The following is a 22,683-nucleotide window of genomic DNA, read 5'->3' as shown; positions in this document are numbered from 1 at the left end:
GTGGTTTGTTCAATTGAAGAGTCAAAAAATCTCAGTACTCTATCAATTGATGAACTACAAAGCAATTTATTGGTGCATGAGCAACGAATGAGTGCACATGTTGATGAGGAGAAGGCATTAAAAGTGACATATGGAGAGTCTTCAAGAGGAAGAGGACGTGGTAATTTTCGAGGTCGAGGCAGAGGCAATGGCAGACATAATTATGACAGATCAACAATTGAATGTTTTGGGTGTCATAAGCTTGGGCAAGTATGAATGCCCAAAGAAACTGGTAGAGAAGGCACACTATGCAGAAGCAGAAGAAGAGATGTTGCTCATGTCTTACACAAATGAAGGGAAGACAAGTCAGGATGAAGTGTTCATGTGGTACCTTGATTCAGGCTGCACCAATCATATGAGTGGTAAGAAGGAGATGTTTTCTAGTCTTGATGAAGGTTTATGAAACAGTGAAACTAGGAGACAATTCAAAGATGAAGGTGATGGGCAAATGAACTGTTATGATGGTAGTGAATGGCATTACACAGATTTTTACTAGTGTGTTTTATGTTCCAGATTTAATAAATAATTTGTTCCGCATTGGGAAGCTAGCTGACAAGGGCTTGAAGATTGTTATAGAACAAGGGAAGTGCACACTCTATCATGCTCAAAGAGGTTTAGTTGCAGATATTCCCATGTCTTCAAATAGGATGTTCAGATTGTTTGCAACCTTAAAGAAGAAGGAGGAGATATATTTTTCTGTTAGTGATGATGTGGCTCAGTTATGGCATCGTAGATATGGGCACTTGAATCACAGAGGACTAAGACGACTCCAGCAACAAGGAATGATAACCAGTTTACCTTCACTTGGATCTATGGAAAAAGTGTGTGAAGTATGTCTTCTCGGAAAGCAACACAGACTTCCCTTTCCAAAGAAACTACATGGAGAGCTACACAAGTCCTTCAACTTGTACATGCTGACATATGTGGACCTATCAGGCATATGTCGAACAGTGGAAAGAGGTACATAATCACTTTTATTGATGATTTTAGCCGTAAAACATGGATTTAGTTTCTTGTGCAAAAATCAGAAGCTTTTGATGTATTTAAATTATTTAAGAATCGTGTTGAGAAATAAAAGGGCATGTGTATCAAAGTCCTTCGTACTGATCGTGGTGGGGAATTCACCTTGAGAGAATTCAATGACTTTTGCAGCAGTAATGGCATAAAAAGGCAGCTGGAAGCCTCATATACCCCACAACAAAACGGAGTTGCATAAAGAAAGAACCGAACTATCATGAACATGGTTCGTAGTTTGCTCGTTGAGAAGCATGTTCCAAAATCATTTTGGGCTGAAGATGTGAATTGGGCTATTCATGTAATGAATGGAAGTCCAACAATGGCAGTGAAGAACAAAACTCCAGAGGAAGCTTGGAGTGGTATTAAGCCTTCAGTTCATTATTTTCGTATATTTGGCTCTATTTCTTATGCGCATGTGCCTGAAAGTAGACGCATCAAGCTAGATAATAAAAGCATTAAAGTGCATATTACTTGGAGTTAGTGAAGAGTCAAAGGCATAACGGCTACTTGAACCCGTCTCTCAAAAGATTATAGTGAGTCGTGATGTTATCTTTGAAGAGGATGAGAGCTGGAAATGGGACAAAGAAGATGAACAAGGTGTTTTTGCTGATCTAGAATGTGAAGATGATGATACAATGGTTGCAACAGATGAAGCTGCACCAACTTCCGCAGTACCAATTAACACAGATGTTCATGTACCAACTGAAGAAGTTGATCAAGCTGAAACTGACACACCAAGAAGAAATGTTTCAGGCATTAATAAAGATTCCCCATCTTCAGATGCTCATGGAAGAACTAGAAGACCACCAGCATGGATGAGAGACTATACTAGTGGAGAAGGTCTCTCAGAAGAAGAACAAGATGATGATGCAGTTTTCTTTGCAATGATGTCTTTCTCAACAGATCCAGTGTATTTTGAAGATGCTGTCAAAAGTGCTTCGTGGAGAGCTGCAATGGATGCTGAAATTGCTTTCATAGAAAGAAACAACACTTGGGAATTAACTGCTTTACCAGCTGATGCAAAGAAGGTGGGAGTGAAATGGGTCTACAAGACAAAACTAAATGAACATAGATAAGTGGAGAAGCTTAAAGCTCGTCTGGTAGCAAAAGGGTATACTCAGGAGTATGGAGTGGATTACACTAAAGTCTTTGCACATGTGGCTCGATTGGAGACGGTTCGTATGGTGATCTCTCTTGCTGCGTAGAAGGAATGGAATATCTTTCAGATCGATGTTAGGTCGGCCTTTCTTCATGGGGAGCTCAGTGAAGAGGTGTTTGTTGCACAGCCACCAGGCTATGTGATGAAGGGAGAAGAAGATAAGGTTTACAAGCTTAAGAAAGCTCTATATGGACTCAAGCAAGCTCCACGAGCCTGGTACAGTCGCATATAAGCTTATTTTGCCAGAGAAGGATTTCTGAGATGTCCTTATGAACATACACTCTTTGTCAAGGTAGGAGATGAAGGTAAAATACTCGTTGTTTGTATCTATGTTGATGACCTGATATTTACTGGTACTTATGTAATGCAATTTGACAAGTTCAAGAGCTCTATGATGCAAGAGTTCGACATGACAGACCTTGGAAAATTGAAGTATTTTCTTGGCATAGAAGTAATGCAGAAGAATGAAGGCATATTCATATGTCAGAAGAAATATATTGAAGAGATACTTGAAAAGTTTGGGATGGATGCTTGTAATGCAGTTCATAACCCAATTGTTCCTGGTTATCATCTCATCAAGGATAAAAATGGTGTTAAGGTGGATAGCAGTCAATACAAGCAGCTGATTGGAAGTCTAATGTATCTTACATCAACACGTCATGATATTATGTTTGTTGTAAGTCAACTTACTCGATACATGGATTGTCCTACTGAGCTTCATCATAATGCAGCAAAGAGAGTGTTGCAATATCTGAAAGAGACAAATGATTATGGTATTCTCTTTAGGAAGAGAGGAGATGTAAAACTTGAAAGCTACACAGACAGTGACTATGGTGGTTACTTAGATGATCGCAATAGTACTTCAAGGTATGTGTTTTAGCTGGGTTCTGGTGCTGTATCATGGCTATCAAAGAAGAAAGTTATTGTTACTTTGTCAACAATTGAGGAAGAATTTGTTGCAGCAGCTTCAAATGCAACTCAGGCAATCTGGTTGCGAAGGATTATAGAGTATCTTCATCAATCACAAAATGGTGAGTGCACTATCATACTCTGCGATAATAGTTCCAGCATTTCTCTCTCTAGGAATCCAGTATTACATGGTCGTAGCAAACACATTGATGTCAGATTTCATTTTCTTCGTGATATCACTAAAGAAGGAGTTGTTAAGCTAGTTTATTGTCCCAGTCAAGATCAAGTTGATGATATCATGACAAATCCATTGAAACTGAATGTCTTTGTGAGGCTTAGAGGTTTGCTTGGAATGTCTTCTACATCAGTTCTAAACTGAACTCCAATGTTCAGTTGAGGGAGGATATGTTGAAGTAGTTAGTCCAATAAAGTAGTGGTAGTCGAGTCTTTAGTGTAATGTCCTATTGTTCAGGACAGTTTGTTATGTTTGATTCATTATTTGTTACCAGTAACACCACTAGTTAGACGTGGTTGTTTGATCCTATTTTATTGCACTTGTAAGGCTATTTATAGTTATCATTATTTCTCTTTCAATAACAAGAAATACAAAAAGATTTCTTATACATTCTTGTCTCTATATGGAGTAAGTGAATTTGAAGAAGGAGATCCTGTTACCCTAATTTTCTTCATTGTTATTCGTTTTTCCGGGAGAAAACTAGGAATTTCCCTTCTGCTATGAACCGGCAGGTAAATTTAGGGTTTTACAATATATATTTGGCTATATGTTTCGGTATAAACTAGGGCTCTGTGTTTTACAGCTTTTTGAAGTGACAAGTTACTCGTTAGTGATTTTTGGGTTACGTTGCTGAGCTCTTGGCCACTTATGCCGCATGACCGCTGGTTTTGGAGGGACTGAGCATGAAAAAAGACGACGTACTTATTGATACTGTCAACTATTGTGATGCATTATACTACTACAATAGTGAATTGAGAGATATTTAACGTAAAAACGTACGCGAGTGACATTATAAGGTTTGTGACTATCTGTTTTTCGGGAATATGCCCCAAAGTAACGGTTTCCATCAAGGAACCGTTAAATTGTCAATTTATCGTAAATGTGTCTGGACTTTTCTTTAATTTTTTCGAGGTTTTTTCTGTCTGAATATATTCCTGAACCTTGTAAAGGTGTTAGTATATAGTATATATGTCTTTTAATTCGCATATGTACTCCCAAGTGTGTGCGAATGTTGAGTACTTAACGGTTTTGGATGGGATTTTGGACGGCTGGGCATATTCCCGAAAATCGGAATCCTGGCATATCCCCGAGATGACAGACATTGTTGATTTTGGGGAATATCCCCAAAGTAACGGTTTCCGTCATTTGGGACCCTTAAATAGTCAATTTATCGTAAATGTGTCTGGACTTTTCTCTAATTTCTTGGAGGTTTTTTCTGTCTAAATATGTTCTTGAACCTTGTAAAGGTGTTAGTATATAGTGTATATGTCTTTTAATTCGCATATGTACTCCCAAGTGTGTGCGAATGTTGAGTATCTAACAGTTTTGGATGGGATTTTAGACGGTCGGGCGCTAGGGGTGCACATGGGTTGGATTGGGTCGGTTTTGGCTTGACCCACCACCCAACCCACTGATGGTGGGTAACAAAAGTTGTCACCCGCAACCAACCCAACATTACAATGGATCGGTTTTCACCCAACCCACATTACGACGGGTTGGATCGGGTGGGTGGTGGGTTACCCACAATAAAATACAATGAACATTACAGTTACAGACTTACAGTTTTACTGTTAAACATACATGTATACAAATAACTAAGACTCTTACAGATTGAGTAACTCTCTGTGAACTTTTTCTTCTCTTTAATCTATTTAACTTTCAAAAAAAAAAAAGACTCTTATAGATTGGATGTAATAACTTTTATCAAAAAGCTGACTCCAAGTCAAGTGTAGACAATTAACATCATAAGAAGTTACTTAAAAGTGTAGAAAATTAATATCATAAGCTGACTCTTACAGCCAGAAAAACATTTATAAGCATTATATATCATTACTTCAACGGCTGTGGTTCATCTAGGTTAGGTAATCTAAGGGTTAAAATTAAGTTAGAAATATTTAGGTGGGTGGGTGGATGGGTTGGGTCGGGTGAGGGAAGCTGTCACCCACAATCGACCCACCATACGATGGGTTTTGATGTTGTGACCCATAATCGACCCGCTCCTAGGTGGGTTTGATCGGGTGCGGATAATTTCAGGCGGGTGTGGGTTGAATTGGTGGGTTGAGTCGGTTTTGTGCAGCCCTAGCTAGGGCATATTCCCGAAAACTGGAATTTTGGGACATACCTCCAAGTCCAAGATGACCGTTGTTTTTGGGGCATATCCCCAATTTCCCCATTGAACAATACACAGAAAGGATCCATTTGTTTGCAATTGTCACTCTAGGTCAAAAAATTCAAATAAGAAAGTTGTCAAACAGCAAACAGTATTTTCAGAGTTATGATTGACGTCAACATCGACAACCATATACACATATACTACTAGGTAGAGCATAATAAACTGAAATATGAATAAAGATTACTTTCCTAAATTGTCTATCCAACATGTAGGTAGAAGCTCTGTTTGGCATGGCTTTAGCACAAGCAGTGTCATGATATTACGTGACTTGAATGAGAAACCTTTGGTAGAGAAAGAAGGAGGCGAGAGCTCCTCAGGTCTCCTGGTTTAGATGCTGTGTGCCCAAATGAAGTCGCACCACCCAAGCAATACATAATTTTTTATCTTGCGGATGAAAACCTAGAAACTGGATTTGGTAAACCGAATGATTCCAACCACACAAATGATTCATTTCTGTTACAGTATCTTGCAATTTAATATCCTTATGCAACAAATTCATTTCATAACCATCTTAACAGGTTTTTTCAAACTAAGTTTAATTCCCATCTGCCCAAATCAGATCAAGTTATCTTTGGGCAGAGTCTCAGTTAGTCAACACTGCGAAGTGCTGGATAAATTCAGTCAGTATACGTGTTCCCTCTCGAACAGCTTCATATTGGTGCTTGATGTGAGTCTTCGTGAAGGTTTTTGAGTCATTCAGAGCAGCTTTATATTGTTGACCTATATAACAGTTAATTACCCAGACCAAATGTCCCAAGATCTCATCACAACAACTCACTGTGAACTCAAGGAATTTTTTCATCTTTGAAGAGAAATATGGAGATATACGTTTATCTTCATTGTAATAAAAAAACGGCCCCGTCATGCAAAAAAAATAAAAAATTGTAACAAAAAGAGAATTGAAATATTTAAACCATATATATGCAGGAAATTTTAACATACCCATCAAAAATTCTAGTGTGAAAGAAAGGAATGTAAATTAGTAGATGGTCTAGACTTTCTGAGTGCGAGTTAAAGAGGAGGAAAATTCATCCATTGTTAAAGGCGGTTACCTAAACATACCCATCAAAATTTCTCGTTACTTCGTTATTATCCTGTACTCTTAACATGAACAATATTTTAGACTATGAACAAATTTTTTTGGAGACCTTAGACGAAGTTATAATGATTTATAATGATGTAAACCCATATGTACGCTTGCAAAATGTTCAACGAGACCTAAACTAAGTAGAAGGCGAACACCATCACATTCAATTTCTCGATATGTCATCATTCAACATCAAAGTTTCTCTCCAAGAGACTGGTGGAAGTATTTCCGGCTCTGGCTTTAAAACAAACGTCAAGCCACCCGAAGGAGGAAAAGAACCATTTCTAGGCAGGAAAGCAGGATGAGAGAGTAGTTCATATCCCTTGGTTCTGAAATTATATGCCCAAATGTACTTCATCTACCCGAGTATAACCACATTTTTGACAAACGGATTGAAGCCCAAAACTTGAATTTGTGATATAAAATCAACCATACTTATTCCACCAATAAACAGAGATTTCATTTGCGCTAACATATCATAAAACTTAATGTCCTCGTGCAACAAACACCAGTCGTCCTCGAGTACCCAAACACTCAAACGCCTATCCTTTTCCTCGACTATAGCGTAACAGATCATTCCTTCTGATTCCCTAGTCGTTGACTTAAAAACTTGTTCCCTCCATCCATCGCTCGGTCAGGAAAATTGATCAACCTACATTCATTGCCACGGGTTCCATCTTTATTGTTCCTGTTAACTCTGAAAGCTAAAATTTTATTACTCATTACCGTTTGCTTCCAGTACAGAATACCATTATGGATAACAACATTCTCATCAATGGAGGTACTCCAAACAACATCCAAAGGACATGAGACATCATAGGTATTCCATTCACCCAAATCCGAAGAAAATATATCAACTTTGAATGATGTGGTTGCTCCTGGAAAAGATGGTATACAAACAACCTTATAACTCGTAGAAGAAATTAGTGGTGACGATAAACATTCATCACATGAGAAACCCGTCATATTGCAACTATTTTTTCTTGGTGGTGCTCGAGGAAGTCGCACCCGTTTTTGTGTAAGTGGATTACAAACATAATAAATCTCCCCGATCAATAAATTTTCTGAGCAAAGAACCAAACCATTACTTGATCCAATAATATATAATCCATCTTCTAAACTAGTATTCAGAAAGTTTTCTTCTTGACTCAAGAATTTCAAAGAGAAGCCATCCTGATGACGAGAAATAAATTGGGAATGTGACTTAGGATATGCAATTGTGAACTTTCTACTTAATGGGATATCTTGGGAATGGTCTTTCTCTGGATTATTAATATGTATTAGTCCCCATGGGAGAGATTTAATGTTGAGTTTATACCACTTGTTAATAAAATTAGGGTTTGAGAGATAAGAAAACCATACCTTACAAACACACCTGAATTTGAAGATTGCACTTATAGGAAGATAAAGAAAGAGTTGAAAACAAATATCATCTGTCAAATACGTTTGAGTAGGTCTTTGGTTGGATGATTCTAAAGAAGAAGACGAACAAGAAGAATCCCTTAACCTAATTTTCTTCATTGTTGTGTTTCTTATTTGTTAAGAAGAAGAACAAAATTAGGCGACGGCCTTTGTAAAGTTTCTTTGAGGATTGTCGGGGAAGTTTTCTTGATCGTGATATATATGTATATTAATCCGGAAGTGAATTTAGGGTTTATTACATAGATACAGTAGTTTACGAAAGTGACATGTGAATTTTGGGTTTCTTGATCCATTGCTGCCCCTGCCTTCTAGCGGAAATAAGAACGGTGCAGTTTATTTGTTATCTTGCCTGCCAAATAATGTGAGCGACAATATATGACTCTACCGTCTCCGCGGTCGCTAAGATACTTTAAAACGATAGTTCTACTTCAATCTCCAAAGGATAACTGGTTGAGTTAGTACAGAAAAAGTATGTATAAGGTTTGTAAATCTCTAGTTTTCAAATTATCCACCAAGCAAATATTTTGTTCAATGCAGAACAGTACAAATGCGAACAAAGTAGTACTAAAAAGATAGTCAATGGGTTATGAACAGAACACTGTTTTTATTATCCTATAAATTGTTTCTCTATTCGATATTTTAAATGCCAAAGGTATTTCTGTGAGTCTGTCCAAGATATAAGTGGAAGCTCCGTTGGCATTGGCTTTAGCACAGGTGACTTAAATGAATGACTTTTATGACTGCAGGAAGGATGCCACAGCATCTCAAATCTTCTGGTTTGGATGTATGCCCAAATCAAGTCGCACACCAAGCAATAAAACATTTTGATCTTCCCAATTCAGACATAAAAGCTGGATTTCCGGTTTAAGAAAATGCCACCGTTTTTTTCAAAATTTATTAATTGTCACAACCGTTAGCTTTTCCATTCGGACCCACGAATTTGGTCATTTTTGGTTGACTTTGTCAAAAGAATATGTCTACTTTACATACTTACCCTTACAAGTTTATCCTTATCACGAAGGGAACAAAAGAAAAAGCCATCGCCATCTCCTCTATGGCTTCTGCAGATCCGCTTCTTATTCTTTCTAACTATTCTGTTTCTATCTTCTTGTTTCATCTTCTCCTTCTTTCAAATCTCGACCACAACAAAAATAACAAGCCATTTTCTCACTATTAGGGTCTGCAGATTGTGTTAAAATTGAAATTAGGGTTTGATTTTGGTCGGATTAATGGGTTTTTTGTTTTCTAATCATATCTGACTAATGGGTTTCCATCAGGATTTGAAATTGAGATTGAAATTTTCCTTTCATTTTTCTTCTGAGTTTGAAATTGAAAGTAGGGTTTGATTTTCTCACTAATGGTTTCTTTTCAAACTCAGGCGAAAAGTAAATCAAAGACTTAGTTAAGGTTTCTGGATTTGAATAAAAGGAATTAGTTAGTGAACTGCATGAATGATGAAGGAGATGGAACTGTGGAGTTATGAATTGGTGAGGGTTCTATTTTGACTGAAGAGAATTTTGGGTTTGTGAGAAATTGATCACAAAATCGATCAATTGATAATGGGTTTTTACGGTTACGAGGAAGGGAGAAGGATTTATTGATTGAATCTCTGTTTGCAGTGAAAATATAGGGTTTCATGAGAAGAACTCAGGGAAGGATTTGGGATGGGAATTTGGTGTTGATTGAAGCCGAACCGAGCTAGCAGTGAAGATTGGTTAATTGTAAGAGGTTACAGTTTGGGTCTGAGGTAATTTTCTTCAATCAATTGAATTGAATTTCTGTTACTGTGATGAGTTATAGAGTTTAGGTAATTATTGTATTAATTTTGAATTGAAGAATTAAATGGATGATATTGTTGACCTTGATAATCTTAGGATGTCTGAGTTGATAGGAATTGATGTTGAGGTTATGTTAATGTGGAGAGCTGATGTGTAGAGCTGAGCTGAAGGTGATGGTTGCAGAGAAAGACAAACAGATATGAATGTTGTTGCTATAGGATTGAGTTGAATTAGAGATTGGAGAAGATGCAGTTGCAATGGTGAATCATACAAGATGAGATGGTGCTAGTGGTTGTTGTTAAGGGAAGTGAGTTACAGCTGAATTTGCAAGTAGATGAGCAGCAGCTGGAGGTAAATAAATTGCTTGGCTGGGTTGGTATTGGTGCATGAAAGCATTCAGTTTGTTTCGACTCGGTATCTAGTCACGAGTTAACTCTCTACTCAATCACTCGTTCCCAGTTAACTGATTCAAGGGCTTGAATGTCATTTTATATGGGCGATTTAATGACACGTATGCACTAACGGCAGTTAACTGTTTTCTCAAAAAAACTGGATGGAAAAGGTCAAGAGCGTGGCATTTAATAAATTCTGAAAAAAGCAATGGCACTTTTTTAAACATGAAATTGGAAGTATGTCACTTTATTAAATCTCTACTTTTCAAATTATCCACCTAGCAAATATTTTGTTCAATGCAGAACAGTACAAATGCGAACAAAGTAGTACTAAAAAGATAGTCAATGGGTTATGAACAGAACACTGTTTTTATAATCCTATAAATTGTTTCTCTATTCGATATTTTAAATGCCAAAGGTATTTCTGTGAGTCTGTCCAAGATATAAGTGGAAGCTCCGTTGGCCTTGGCTTTAGCACAGGTGACTTAAATGAATGACTCTTAGGACTACAGGAAGGATGCCACAGCTTCTCAAATCTTCTGGTTTGGATGTATGCCCAAATCAAGTCGCACACCAAGCAATAAAACATTTTGATCTTCCCAATTCAGACATAAAAGCTGGATTTGGTAACCCAAGCGGTTCCAACCAAACAACTGATTCATTTTTATCAAATTAAAAGTTGTTGTAATTTAATACTATTAAAATTAATTTCTCAAGTAACAGCTTAAGGACGTGAAACTCCATAGGTAACCCACTTGCCGGATTCAGAAGAAAATATTTCAATCTCAAATGCTGTTCTTTTAGAATCTGGTATTGGAACGACCTTATAACTCGTAGAACCAAGAACTTGTTTGTTTGCAGCTGACTCAGCGTCTGAATCTGAGTCAGCAGTCAGACCGTTTGTTTTCCATTTTGAGTCAAATCTGACTCGACCTATGACTCAGACATAACTCCTGACTCGGACTCATTTGAGTCAGGTAACAAAATATCCCTGACTCATGGGATCAAACCACTGACTCACTTATTTTCGAGTCAGATGAGTCAGATCTGACTCAAAACAAACATATCGACTCAGATCCAGATGAGTCAGGTGATTTCACTCAGATCCAGATGATTCAGATCCAGACGACTCAGATGAGTCAGGAGTAAACAAACATGGTGCAAGTGATGATTGCAAACATTTATCACGAGTTATGAAAGCAGTGACCAAAACATACACATTCGCTTTCTTGTGGTGGTTAAAGTGAAACCCATTTCATGGTGAGTAACGTGATCCTCATTAGTTTCACGTAAATATGATGAACAGGGAACCAACAAAAAACCCACTTTGACGACAATCGAAAATTTAAACATGATTATTTTTTCTTGGCTTTCGAAGATGATAATGATGATGGTCCGAGATAACAGTGTAAGATAATGTCCATGGGAGTGATGAACTATTGAGTTAATTTACACCATCGGTTAATGAAACTGGGATTTGATTTGATACCATAGAAAACCATACCGTGGACACATATTTGAGCTTGAAGATTAAATTGAGAGGAAGATAGAGAAAGATTTCGTACCAATATCCTTAGTTAATTCCTTTTGGAAATAATTGATTTAGAAAGATTTCATTTCTTCTTCTCTGTATAATCTCTGTATGAATTTAGAAGAAGAACAACCCATGCTCGGCAAGGAAAAGAATAGAGAACAAATACAGAGGAAGAGGAGAAGTTTCATATATAGTGTGGGATTTATCCGGTGGTTAAGAGTTGGAATTTTGGTTAAACTCTACGTTGCATAAACTTGTTCCTAAAGTTTAGGAACTTGGGGAAAGTTAGGAAAACTTGTTTCCAAATAAAGTTTCTAAAAGGCCAAGTTTGTTTCTCCATATATATAGGACTAGAATTGTAGGTTTGTAGATAATCCAGCTAAGAAGAGAGGGAAAACCTTGTGTTAGGTTTTTGGTCTCTTTGGCAGGGAGGATCATGTGCTACCGTGAAAGTCAATATCGGTGTGAGAGAAAAACTTGTAGAGAAAGGATTTTGGTGTTCTACTGTTTACGGTTTGGGACTTTGCCCTAAACCAAGTTTCTAGTGTTTCCATGTTTCTCATCTGTTAGTAGCAACTGTGAAGACGGTGTGCAAAATAAAACACGAGGCTGGTTTGAAGAATGGTTTATTCAATGGTGTTCTCGCGTATGTCTTGTTAACTCTTTAATCTTGTCTCGGTTGCGGATAGAGCATGTAATGGTCTTTGATCTAATGGAAGTTTTTCTGGTGGTGTTGGTCGTGGATGTAGCCTGTAAAGGTGAACCACATATATCTTGTGTTGTGTATGTGTTTCGTTATCTTTTGTCTCTCTTATTATTTCTCCCATGTTTGGTTCAAATCACCAATTGCCATAAGTGATCATGTGTTCCGCTGCGCTCGGGGTGCTAATTTTCCCAACAATTGGTACGAGACCCAAGGAAAGGCGGGTGTTATTGAACATGGAATTCAACGATGATTTATTGTTCGGGTGGAGACATATATTTTGAAGATAATGTTTCAACCTTTATTTACACAAAGATGGATTTGTGATTTGATTTACAAATCGAAGGTTCAACTTAGTAGAAGTGTATGTTTTTTTATTTTGTTTAATGATGTAGTATGGGATGCAAAATAAGACCGAATGAGGTGGAATACATATATACTTCTTGAAGACCATTAGTAATCGCACACTGTAAAGAATGAGTTACAAAGTTTGAAAAAGGGATGGGCATGTGAAGTCTCATGTAGAAGCGAGTCCAGCACTGCGTCGATGTTATGCACGAGATATTATAGATTTATGTTCTTAAGTCTATGTTAAAGTATTATTGTTGTCTTGCATGTAATATCAAGAATGTGTCCGATCTCGGAAGCATGTACCACAGTAATATGGGCATTCACACGGTATATGATATGAGCGAGTATGTTGGGTGTGATGGTGGTAAAAGTATATCAGACTGCTGATGGCTTTGAGAATCGCTCAATGGATTAAGCCTGTTAATCAAAGTGAAGATGTCTGATGGTTTGTTTCAAATACACGGTAATCATGACATATGCTGCAGTATGATATTGAAGCTAATTCTTCTTTTCTGGGTTAGAGTTCAATATGTTGTTATCTTACTAGATAGGTGGATATAGCGGTGATTCTTTTGGATGGTTCTCTTGGTGATCAATAGTGGAGTTTGTGCAAGGATTCGTTAATGGTATTTAAAGATATTCATGGTATCTTTGAAATGTGGCTACTTTCACAAGTGTTCTTCATGAAGAAGATGATTTGAAGACTTTTATCAATATCATGGTGTTTTTTATTGAAGAGATGGTTCTATGAAGATGTAAGTTCGAGTTTGATCTTCAAAAGATATTCTACGAGTATATAGAGATAGTGAATAACCTTGGTGGAAGACGAAGGTGATTTCATGTGATCGTCTCATTCTTGATAATATGATCTGAGGTGGAGAATTGTGGGATTTAGCCGGTGGTTAAGAGTTGGAATTTTGGTTAAACTCTACCTTGCATAAACTTGTTCCTAAAGTGTAGGAACTTGGGGGCCAAGTTAGGAAAACTTGTTTCCAAAGTAAAGTTTCTTAAGGGACAAGTTTTTTCTGTATATATAGGAGTAGAATTGTAGGTTTGTATACAATCCAACCTAGAAGAGTGGGAAACCTTGTGCTTAGGTGTTTGGTCTCTTTGGTAGGGAGCACCGTGTGCTACTGTGAAGGTCAATACCGGTGTGAGAGAAATATTTGTAGAGAGAGGATTTTGGTGTTCTGGTGTTTACGGCTTGGGGCTTTTTCATAAACAAAGTCTCCAGTTTTTCCATGTTTCTCATTTGTTAGTAGCAACTATAAAAACGGTGTACAAGAGAAGACACGTGGCTGGTTTGAAGAATTGTTTATTCAATGGTGTTCTCGGGTATGTCTTGTTAACTCTTTGGTCTTGTCTTGGTTGCGGATAAAGCATCTAATGGTCTTTAATTTAATAGAAGTTTTTGTGGTTGTGTTAGCCGTGGATGTAGCCTATAAAGGTGAACCACATATGTATATGTCATGTACCTGAGTACGATGACAAGATTTGGATCATAAATTGGTAGAGATAGATAGGGTTTATTCTTAAACTTCACGGTAAAAGCCTACTGGTTCAGAGAACACATCCTAGACGAAGAAGAAATTCTACTTGGATTCATTAATAATTCGATAAGGCTTTCATCACAGACCACTAGCCTTATATATCTAGGTTAATAGCAAAGGCAACTACTATTTAGTACCCTTACAAATGATAAACAATAACTACTACTAACAACCCACTCGAATATGATAAGGGCCCTCCATTACGATACTGGGTACACGACATTCCACCCTCCTTCAAAACATCCTTGTCCTCAAGAATGAGAGACAAATGAGTCGACTGGAACGTTGGACAGTTGCGCACAAGAAGACCAGTACCCATTTGTTTGAGGGTGAAAACAGTTTCTGCTGATTTTGGTAATTTCGAGTGTGTGGGTGAGAAACAAGTCTAAACCCTAAACAATGTACTGCAAGGTAGTACTTTGATTCGAGAGATCAATCTGTACAAATCCGGCCTAAACCAAGAAATGGTTGTTCCAGACTTGGTTGGGTCACAAAGTGAATGAGAATGGTTGGTGTAGAGAGGGAAGCAAAGAGAGTGTTGAGACCCAAATAGTTGATTCAGGAAGAGTAGTTATTTAACGACTTGTATCAGAAAGTGGAAAGCTAACAGATAGGAAAGCTAACAAGTGATTTCGGAGTGTTGTATTCTCCTGACCAAAAAACTTGTTTTTGTTGGAAATATGTGAGACCTATTTATACAAGTCACAACGAAACGTACCCTGGTCTCGTAAGAAGTGGAAACGGTTGAGTAAATGGAAGAAAATGGTAACGGGTAATGCCTGGAATTGATGTTTCCATAATGAAGGAAACGTTTCGCCATTACTTCTTGTATTTACTAACTGCCTCACCCTTATGACACTTTCCTGTAACGGGCGTAGTGTACGCCGCGCGCTGTAAACTGCCAGACCAATACCCCGATGAGCATCCCCTAGTTTATGACATGTTTTGATGTCTCGGGTGTTTTCGTGGAAAACATGTAGCATGTTTCTACGTGTGGCGTGGCCAAAGGATTTGTCATTTATAGCCAAGTTGGTGTCGTGACCAAAGAATAGGCATCGTAGCCAGGTTAGTGACGCGACCAGAGAGTTAGCATCAACCAAGTTTGTGTCGTGACCAAGAGTTAGCATCGCATCCAAGACATTGCCACGAGTCGTCCGGTGGCAGGTTTGTACGGATGAGATCTGCATCTCAGGAGGAAGGGTAGTCTTAGATTTTTGCAACCCTTAGTTTGGAAACCAGCGGCATGGTTGCAGCGCCTGCATGCTCTTGGCACGTCCAAGTTAGGATTTTGGCGTCGTAGCCGAGAATTGGCGTCGTGGACAAGAGATTGCCATAAATCATTTGGTGGAAAGTTTGTATGCTTGAGGTTCGTATCTCAGATGGAAGGGTGGCCGTTGATTGTTGCAACCTTTCGTTTGCAGGAAGTGGCATGGTTTAGGCATGACCGAGCTAGGATTTTGGCGTTGTTTAGGTGCGGCCAAAACTAGGGTTTTGGCATTGAGTCAAAGGTTTCCATGCGTTTGATGGAAAGCTTGTACGGCTGAGAGTTGCATCTCAGAAAGAAGAGCGGCCGTTGATTGTTGCAACCCTTTGTTTGGCAGCCAGTGGCATATGGTAGGGACGGCATGGCTTTGGCATGTTTTAGGCGCGGCCAAAATTAGGGTTTTCGCATAAACCGTGATGTTTGGCCTTGGGCCAATAGTTTCCATGCGTTAGGTGGTGAACTTGTATGGCTGAGATCTGCATCTCAGATGGAAGGGTAGCCGTTGATTATTGCAACCCTTCGTTTGGCATCCAGTGGATGGTGGTAGGGCCGCATGGCTTTGGCATGTTTTTAGGCGCGGCCAAAATTAGGGTTTTGGCATAAACCGTGATGTTTGGCCTTGGTCTGGAAGTTTCCATGCGTTAAGTGGCAAACTTGTACAGCTGAGATCTGCATCTCAGATGGAAGAGTAGTCGTTGATTGTTGCAACCCTTCGTTTGGCAGCCAGCGGCATGGTGGTAGGGCCGCATGGCTTTGGCATGTTTTAGGCGCGGCCAAAATTAGGGTTTTGGCATAAACCGTGATGTTTGGCCTTGGGCCGGAAGTTGACATGCGTTAGGTGGAGAACTTGTACGGCTGAGATCTGCATCTCAGATGGAAGAGTAGCCGTTCATTGTTGCAATCCTTCGTTTGATGATGTGATTTTTAATTTGTTGTAGTAGTAAGATTCGAACCCTAAGACTTGTGAAGATTTAATTTAAAGGTTTAATAAAAGCGAGAGTTACTGGGACTAGGAGTTCACCGAATTCATATCACAAGGTTCAATTATTTATTCTTCAACAATTACAGCTCAATAAATAAAAACATGGACTCTTATTTTTGCCAAGGTAGATTCTCAAAAGATTAGTTGTAAATCCTAAGTATGGAACATCAAAACATCCAAGCAAGCATGACCATCAAATTAAATGACAACCACTTAATTCAATTCATAAATCAATTTTAATTAGTGCAAAAGTCATATGGAGAATAAAATTAATTCACCCATGTATGAAATTCGGATTCATCCGTCGACCCAGAGTAGGTTTTAACCCCTCATATTGTAGACACGCTCAAAATTCATTTTTATTGCTCAAAAGTGCTTACAAGAGGTGAAGAGATAAGAAAACTGAGTTTCGCAATGCTGTAAAACCGTTACAAAACTGTTACAATGAATATTGCAGAAAACTATTGTTTTTATCTGTCGCAGGTCGTTCCAGGTAGAAACATTGACAGTTTTAAACGACGGACTACAAGCGTAGTCTGTTCTTCTTCTTCTTCTTCTTTTCTGCAGCAGCAGAAAAATCTTCTCTGGAACCCTCTGTTCTTCTCCCCAGTCACTCGATACCAGCTCTGTAGCAGCCAAGGCTTGTATTTATACTCACAGGGCCCTCAAATCTTCGAGTTAATGCCCAATATTTTTGCTTTAAAATCTCACAGATTTTATTCTTCTTTCCTTCCTTTCACGCGTCAACAGTAGCTGTCAATGGTTTCCAAAACTGGCTGATTGATATTTCAGAAGAGATAATATCTCTTTATTCTCATCGATATACCGAACATAAACCAAAATCCTAAAATATTCCTTCCCTGCTTGCTATGAAGATTTTGTTTCCATTTTCTTCTCTGCTTTTGTCTTTTACATGCTTAATTGCTTCCAACACACTTCCACTCGTGCAATATATAATTAAGACATAGTCAAAACTCGTAAAACGCACTATCTACACGTAACTTCCCGTGAAAACAAACACCGAGTTTACCTCCTTTTCTGTTTTAACCAAACTTGACGTAGCCCACCTATTTTCTCGAATCTGACCAACCTACTAACCCTTCTTAATCTCTACCATTCATTATCAATCCACAACAGAGACTAAAACCAAATAAAACTCTCCCAAGTCGAGTAACAGAAGGACGGTAATAATTCTCCCCTGTTTTGCTTGAACCGAACATAATCTCCCTATATTTTTGAAATCACATCTCATACCAACCTTGTTTGGTCCATTGGAGAAAACCCAATTGATTTCAGCCTTTTAATTTCATTAACACGCCTTCAATTATCGGATCCTAGTTTCTGCCGGAACTAGTTTACATTAAATCCACGATTCTAGCCAATTGCAATTGTAACTGAACACATTACCTGTCTTGTTAGACCGAAATCAAGATACCCAAATGATTAAAGCCATTTAGTCTCACTATAATACCTCCAAAATCCAAACCCCAATTCTACCTTAATAATAATATTATTATTTTTATTTTTTTGAAGACCCGCTACACAACTGGTCATAATAAGAAAATACATAAGAATAGACCCGCTACACAGCTGGTCATAACCCTAACGACTATAAAAAAAATTAATTTTTTTTAGACCCGCTACACAGCTGGTCATAATATACCTACAAACCTACACTAGACCATTACAAAAAAGATAATGTATTGCAACACCTCACTCATGTAGCAAGAACCCATGTCTAATGTGGAAAAAACATATTGCCACACAATTTCTTTTTTGCACACCGTGTGGCAACAACCTGTGTGACAAAATATTATTGCCACACCTTAAATACACTGCATCAATAGCTTGGTTTTTTCCACACCAAATAGTGAGGCAAAACCATGAGGAAAAATATTATTTTCTTATTTAATTTTTATTTATTTCCAACATCTCTTGCCACACCAACTGATGTTGGTATAACGTGAGACTAAAAGTCACTTTCTTTTTGTTCAGCTTATTATTATTTTTTCAAAAACTCTTTTGGCTTACTGCCCCCCACCCCCCACCCCACCACCACAAAGTCTTGTTCACAAATTTATGGAGCATTGTAATCATGTAAAAAATAGCTTCCGAAAATCAAAAATTTCATACCGAAATCAATCAAAACTCAAATTTCATTAAAAATAGTATATATTACAAAGTACAGTGAAACCAAATCTTAACTTAAGAAAAAAATAAACAAACTAATTTACACAATTTTCAAATTTAATATCAACCTCACTCTTAAAGTACAGAAACCTTAAACTTCAAAACTATTCGAATATATCAATTCCATAGCAAATCCACTCCAGCCATTCCTAAGACGTGTGTTCCTGCTAAACAAATCAAAACGAACACCATCAAGCGAAAAGAACATCTAGACATGGGAAATATCATCAGGTCTAATGGAAGCTTGAACTAGCCACAATTCGAGAAATTAGTCACATTTTGGCGCAATTTAGTGAGTTGTTCGGACTTCTGAACAACAATAAATTCATTCAGTCGAAAATATGCGATACATTAGTGTTGGTCACAACATTACATCGAGATACAGAATGTGATAGTACGTGTTGATGTTGTCTGTATGAAACGTTGTGTCTAAATGAATGAAAACGTAAAAAAAAAAGTACAAAATTAGTTATGTTAGAATGAAAACATAAAGTAAAATTACAAAATTAGCTATGTTACCGTAAATGATAGTCGAAAGATCAATTACATAACTTCGGAAGATCATACCGACATAACACATAACACTATTGAATCAACTAAACGGCATGTTATACCGAAAATATAAATTACATGAAAAGTTCGAAAAAATTACACATACCAGTAAATCATCCTTGGAGTTCGACCACTCCACTTCTGTAGTGTCAATTGAAGCTCGAGGTGCTACTCCTGTCTCAAAATACTGCTTTCACCAAAAATAACGCAGCGAATTTACAATCCCAATGGATTTGGTCTTTAGGTTCCGAAGTAAAATAAAGATTGAACATTATAAACCCCTTCGCAGACATATGTAGTGAGTGGTTTGTCTAATGGGACGGCTAAAATTCCATAATACAGCCTATGAGCAGTGTGCCAACTTCTAATATATAAGGCATCTAAATAACAGTCAGGGGTGTGATTAAAATAACCCCAGTCACAGACATTTCTCACGATAAAGTGAATCAACAAATACTGATGCATATTCAAAAGAAAATGATAAAAAGTTTCATTCTCCTAATAATATACGAAGCTTCGAGCCTTCGACATCCATTTAACATGCGCATACATATCTCAACCATAAATAGATAGTAGGAAAAGAATGTAACTAAACTAAGAAAATAAAAAACACAGTAGAAACAAAAAATTATAGGTAGTCGAGTTCACAACTTCTTTAGCAATTCGTCTAAACATCAGAGATGCCAAAAACCATTACCAAAATAAGGGGTTCTAAATTGCTGTGAGTGCAACTGTGTGAAAGTTAAAGCGAGTACAACAACCATGACTTTAGGATCAAGGAATGGGAAGAAACAACTGGTACCTATTCTTCTGCACATACATCTAATAGAAATACCACAAAATCTAGAACCATGCACTGCATGAGGGGCAGAAATGTTATGGGGATAAGGCCTAAAGTTTAAATAAAACAAGAAGATTCTTATTTCAGATTACGCTAATATAAGAGTTCAAATAATATACTGACATTTGAACATGAGAGAACAAACTAGAAAATTTCACAAGGCTAAACTGATGTAGAATCGATAAAAAGGAATATCATCACGACCATAACTAAAGGATCACTGTAAATGTAAATATTTGGCCCTAGCAAGTCTAAAAGGGGTTAGTTCACATTCCCCAAATCCCACTATAGCAGAATTTCCACATATAGTTAGCATGAGAAAGATTCGAAAAAAAGAAGAAAAAAAATCGCAAGTTTTTAAAGAAATTAACTGGCTCCGCAATAATATATTTAATCTTTTCTAATCAGAGGAAGAAACACTGTTTCTAAGTTACAGTTCCATAGAAGTGAAGATGCACGGACTACTTCCATATAGTAATCAATCTGAGACCAACTAGAATTAAGTATTAGGCAAACCAAAAACAATGAAGATGAGGCAAAGAATCTTTATGCAATTAGACGCATGAATAAAAACCTAATCCAGATTTGGACCCATTTCTCAAAATCCACAACCCTAGAAAAGCATCGTAACCAAAATTCAATCCACAAGAAAAACATACCAAAACAAACTGTTAGATATTTGGTTGAATTTACGATGAAGATTAGAAGGATTTTTGATCATGAAGGAATGGGAAAGTAATAGTTTCTACTCACTCTATTTTCTTTTGATTTCTTTCTTCATAATAATTTATGTCTCTACACATGATCAATATAAGACCATAGAGATAAGATGATATGTGGACATCTATTGTCCATACAATTCTACCACTACTTATATTCTTACACCCCTATTACATTTGAACATTACACTAACATCAACAATCTCCTCCTTAATGTGATGTTCTACAACTCCAAGTAATTTCCTAAAGTTCTGGAACTTGCCTTTGGGAAGTTCCTTGGTGAATATGTCCGCCAATTGGTCTTCCTTCTTGCAATACTTGAGTTCTATCTCACAATCTTCAACCTCTTCTCGAATGAAGTGATACTTGAGTTTGATGTGCCTTGCTCTACAATGCTCAACCTAATTTTTGGACATAGCAATTGCAGATTTGTTGTCACAAAAAATTTCGGTGCACCCTTCTTGTTTCTCTTGAATGTCTTCCATGATTCTTCTTATCCATACAACATGAGATGTGGTTATTGATGCCGAAATGTACTCTGCTTCCGCCGTGGATAGAGCTACGGTTGGTTGCTTCTTCGATGCCCATGTAAATATACCCGAACCAAGAGAAAAGGCATAACCCGATGTACTCTTCATGTCATCAATACACCCTCCCAAGTCGCTATCACAATAGCCAACTAATTTGACATCCAAATTTCTTGAATACATGATTCCATAATTCATTGTTCCTTGAATATACCTTAACAACCTCTTTGCCACGCCAAGATGTAGATGACTAGGTGAACTCATGAACCTAGAAAGCATACTTGAAGCAAACATGATGTCGGGTCTTGTATGTGTATGGTACAACAAGTTTCCAATAAGACCTCTATAGTAAGTCTCATCAACTTTTCTTCCTCCATCATCTTTCTTGAGTTTCTCATTCACTACAAGTGGTGTAGATATGGGGTTACAACCAAGCATACCAAATTTCTTCAACACCTTTTCGGCATACTTGCTTTGAGAAATGAATACTCCATTTTCACTTTGATGAACTTCAATACCAAGGAAGTACTTGAGTATACCCATGTCACTCATTTCATATTTCATCATCATTTCTCTTTTGAATTGTTCAATCATATGAACATCATTACCCATAAAGATAAGATCATCAACATATAAAGCAACAATGAGAATAGAAGTACCCTGTGTCTTCACATATAGTGTTGGCTCATTCATGATTTTGTTGAAGTTTTTCCTTTTGAAGTATCCATATATCTCACTATACCAAGCTCTTGGTGCTTGGTTTAGGCCATACAAAGCTTTCTTTAACTTGTATACCTTGTCTTCTTCTCCTTCAATTACAAAACCTTGTGGTTGTTCTACATAGATCTCTTCATGGAGTTCTCCATTCAAAAATGCCGATTTGACATCAAGTTGATAAATTAACCAACCTCTTTGAGATGTCATAGCAATCACGGCTCTAATGGTGCCAAGACGAGCAACCGGTGCAAAAGTCTCATTGTAATCGATGTCGGGTTGTTAAGAGTATCCCTTTGCCACCAACCTTTCTTTGCGCCTTTGAAGTGACCCATCCGCATTGTACTTCACCTTGTAGATCCACTTCACACCAATAACTTCTTTGTCACTTGGCCTTGCTACTTTCTCCCATGTGTCATTCTCATTAATGACAACAACTTCTTCTTCCATAGCTTTTATCCAAACCGGTTCTTTTGATGAATATGCCAAGCTTCTTTAGCTTTAAGAGAATGAATTACTCTTGGTAGAATAGTGTGTCCAACTCC

At 37.6% G+C, this 22,683-nt stretch overlaps 1 protein-coding gene across 1 annotated transcript; it reads right to left on the bottom strand.

Annotated features, from left to right (window-relative positions):
* Positions 1 to 21,298: 21,298 nt before the first annotated feature.
* Positions 21,299 to 22,588, bottom strand: LOC113350948 (uncharacterized mitochondrial protein AtMg00810-like). Its single transcript, XM_026595044.1, has 3 exons — positions 22,446 to 22,588; positions 22,220 to 22,361; positions 21,299 to 22,090 (listed from the first exon to the last, which is right to left on the bottom strand). Exons 1-3 carry the CDS (start codon positions 22,586 to 22,588, stop codon positions 21,299 to 21,301), a joined length of 1,077 nt encoding a protein of 358 aa, XP_026450829.1.
* Between the last annotated feature and the right edge of the window lie 95 nt (positions 22,589 to 22,683).

The sequence above is a fragment of the Papaver somniferum genome, chromosome 2 (assembly GCF_003573695.1).
Source record: "Papaver somniferum cultivar HN1 chromosome 2, ASM357369v1, whole genome shotgun sequence".
Lineage (NCBI taxonomy): Eukaryota > Viridiplantae > Streptophyta > Magnoliopsida > Ranunculales > Papaveraceae > Papaver > Papaver somniferum.
This window is presented reverse-complemented; position numbering and strand designations above follow the sequence as displayed.

What these genes read in the sequence shown, in the direction of transcription:
- LOC113350948 (XM_026595044.1), bottom strand. Translation starts at nt 22,588, where the DNA reads ATGGAAGAAGAAGTTGTTGTCATTAATGAGAATGACACATGGGAGAAA. An exon ending in CTTCAAAGGCGCAAAGAAAG is followed by an intron (nt 22,362 to 22,445) that starts GTTGGTGGCAAA and finishes TGGCACCATTAG; the next exon opens with AGCCGTGATTGCTATGACAT. An exon ending in TTGAAGGAGAAGAAGACAAG is followed by an intron (nt 22,091 to 22,219) that starts GTATACAAGTTA and finishes CTATATGTGAAG; the next exon opens with ACACAGGGTACTTCTATTCT.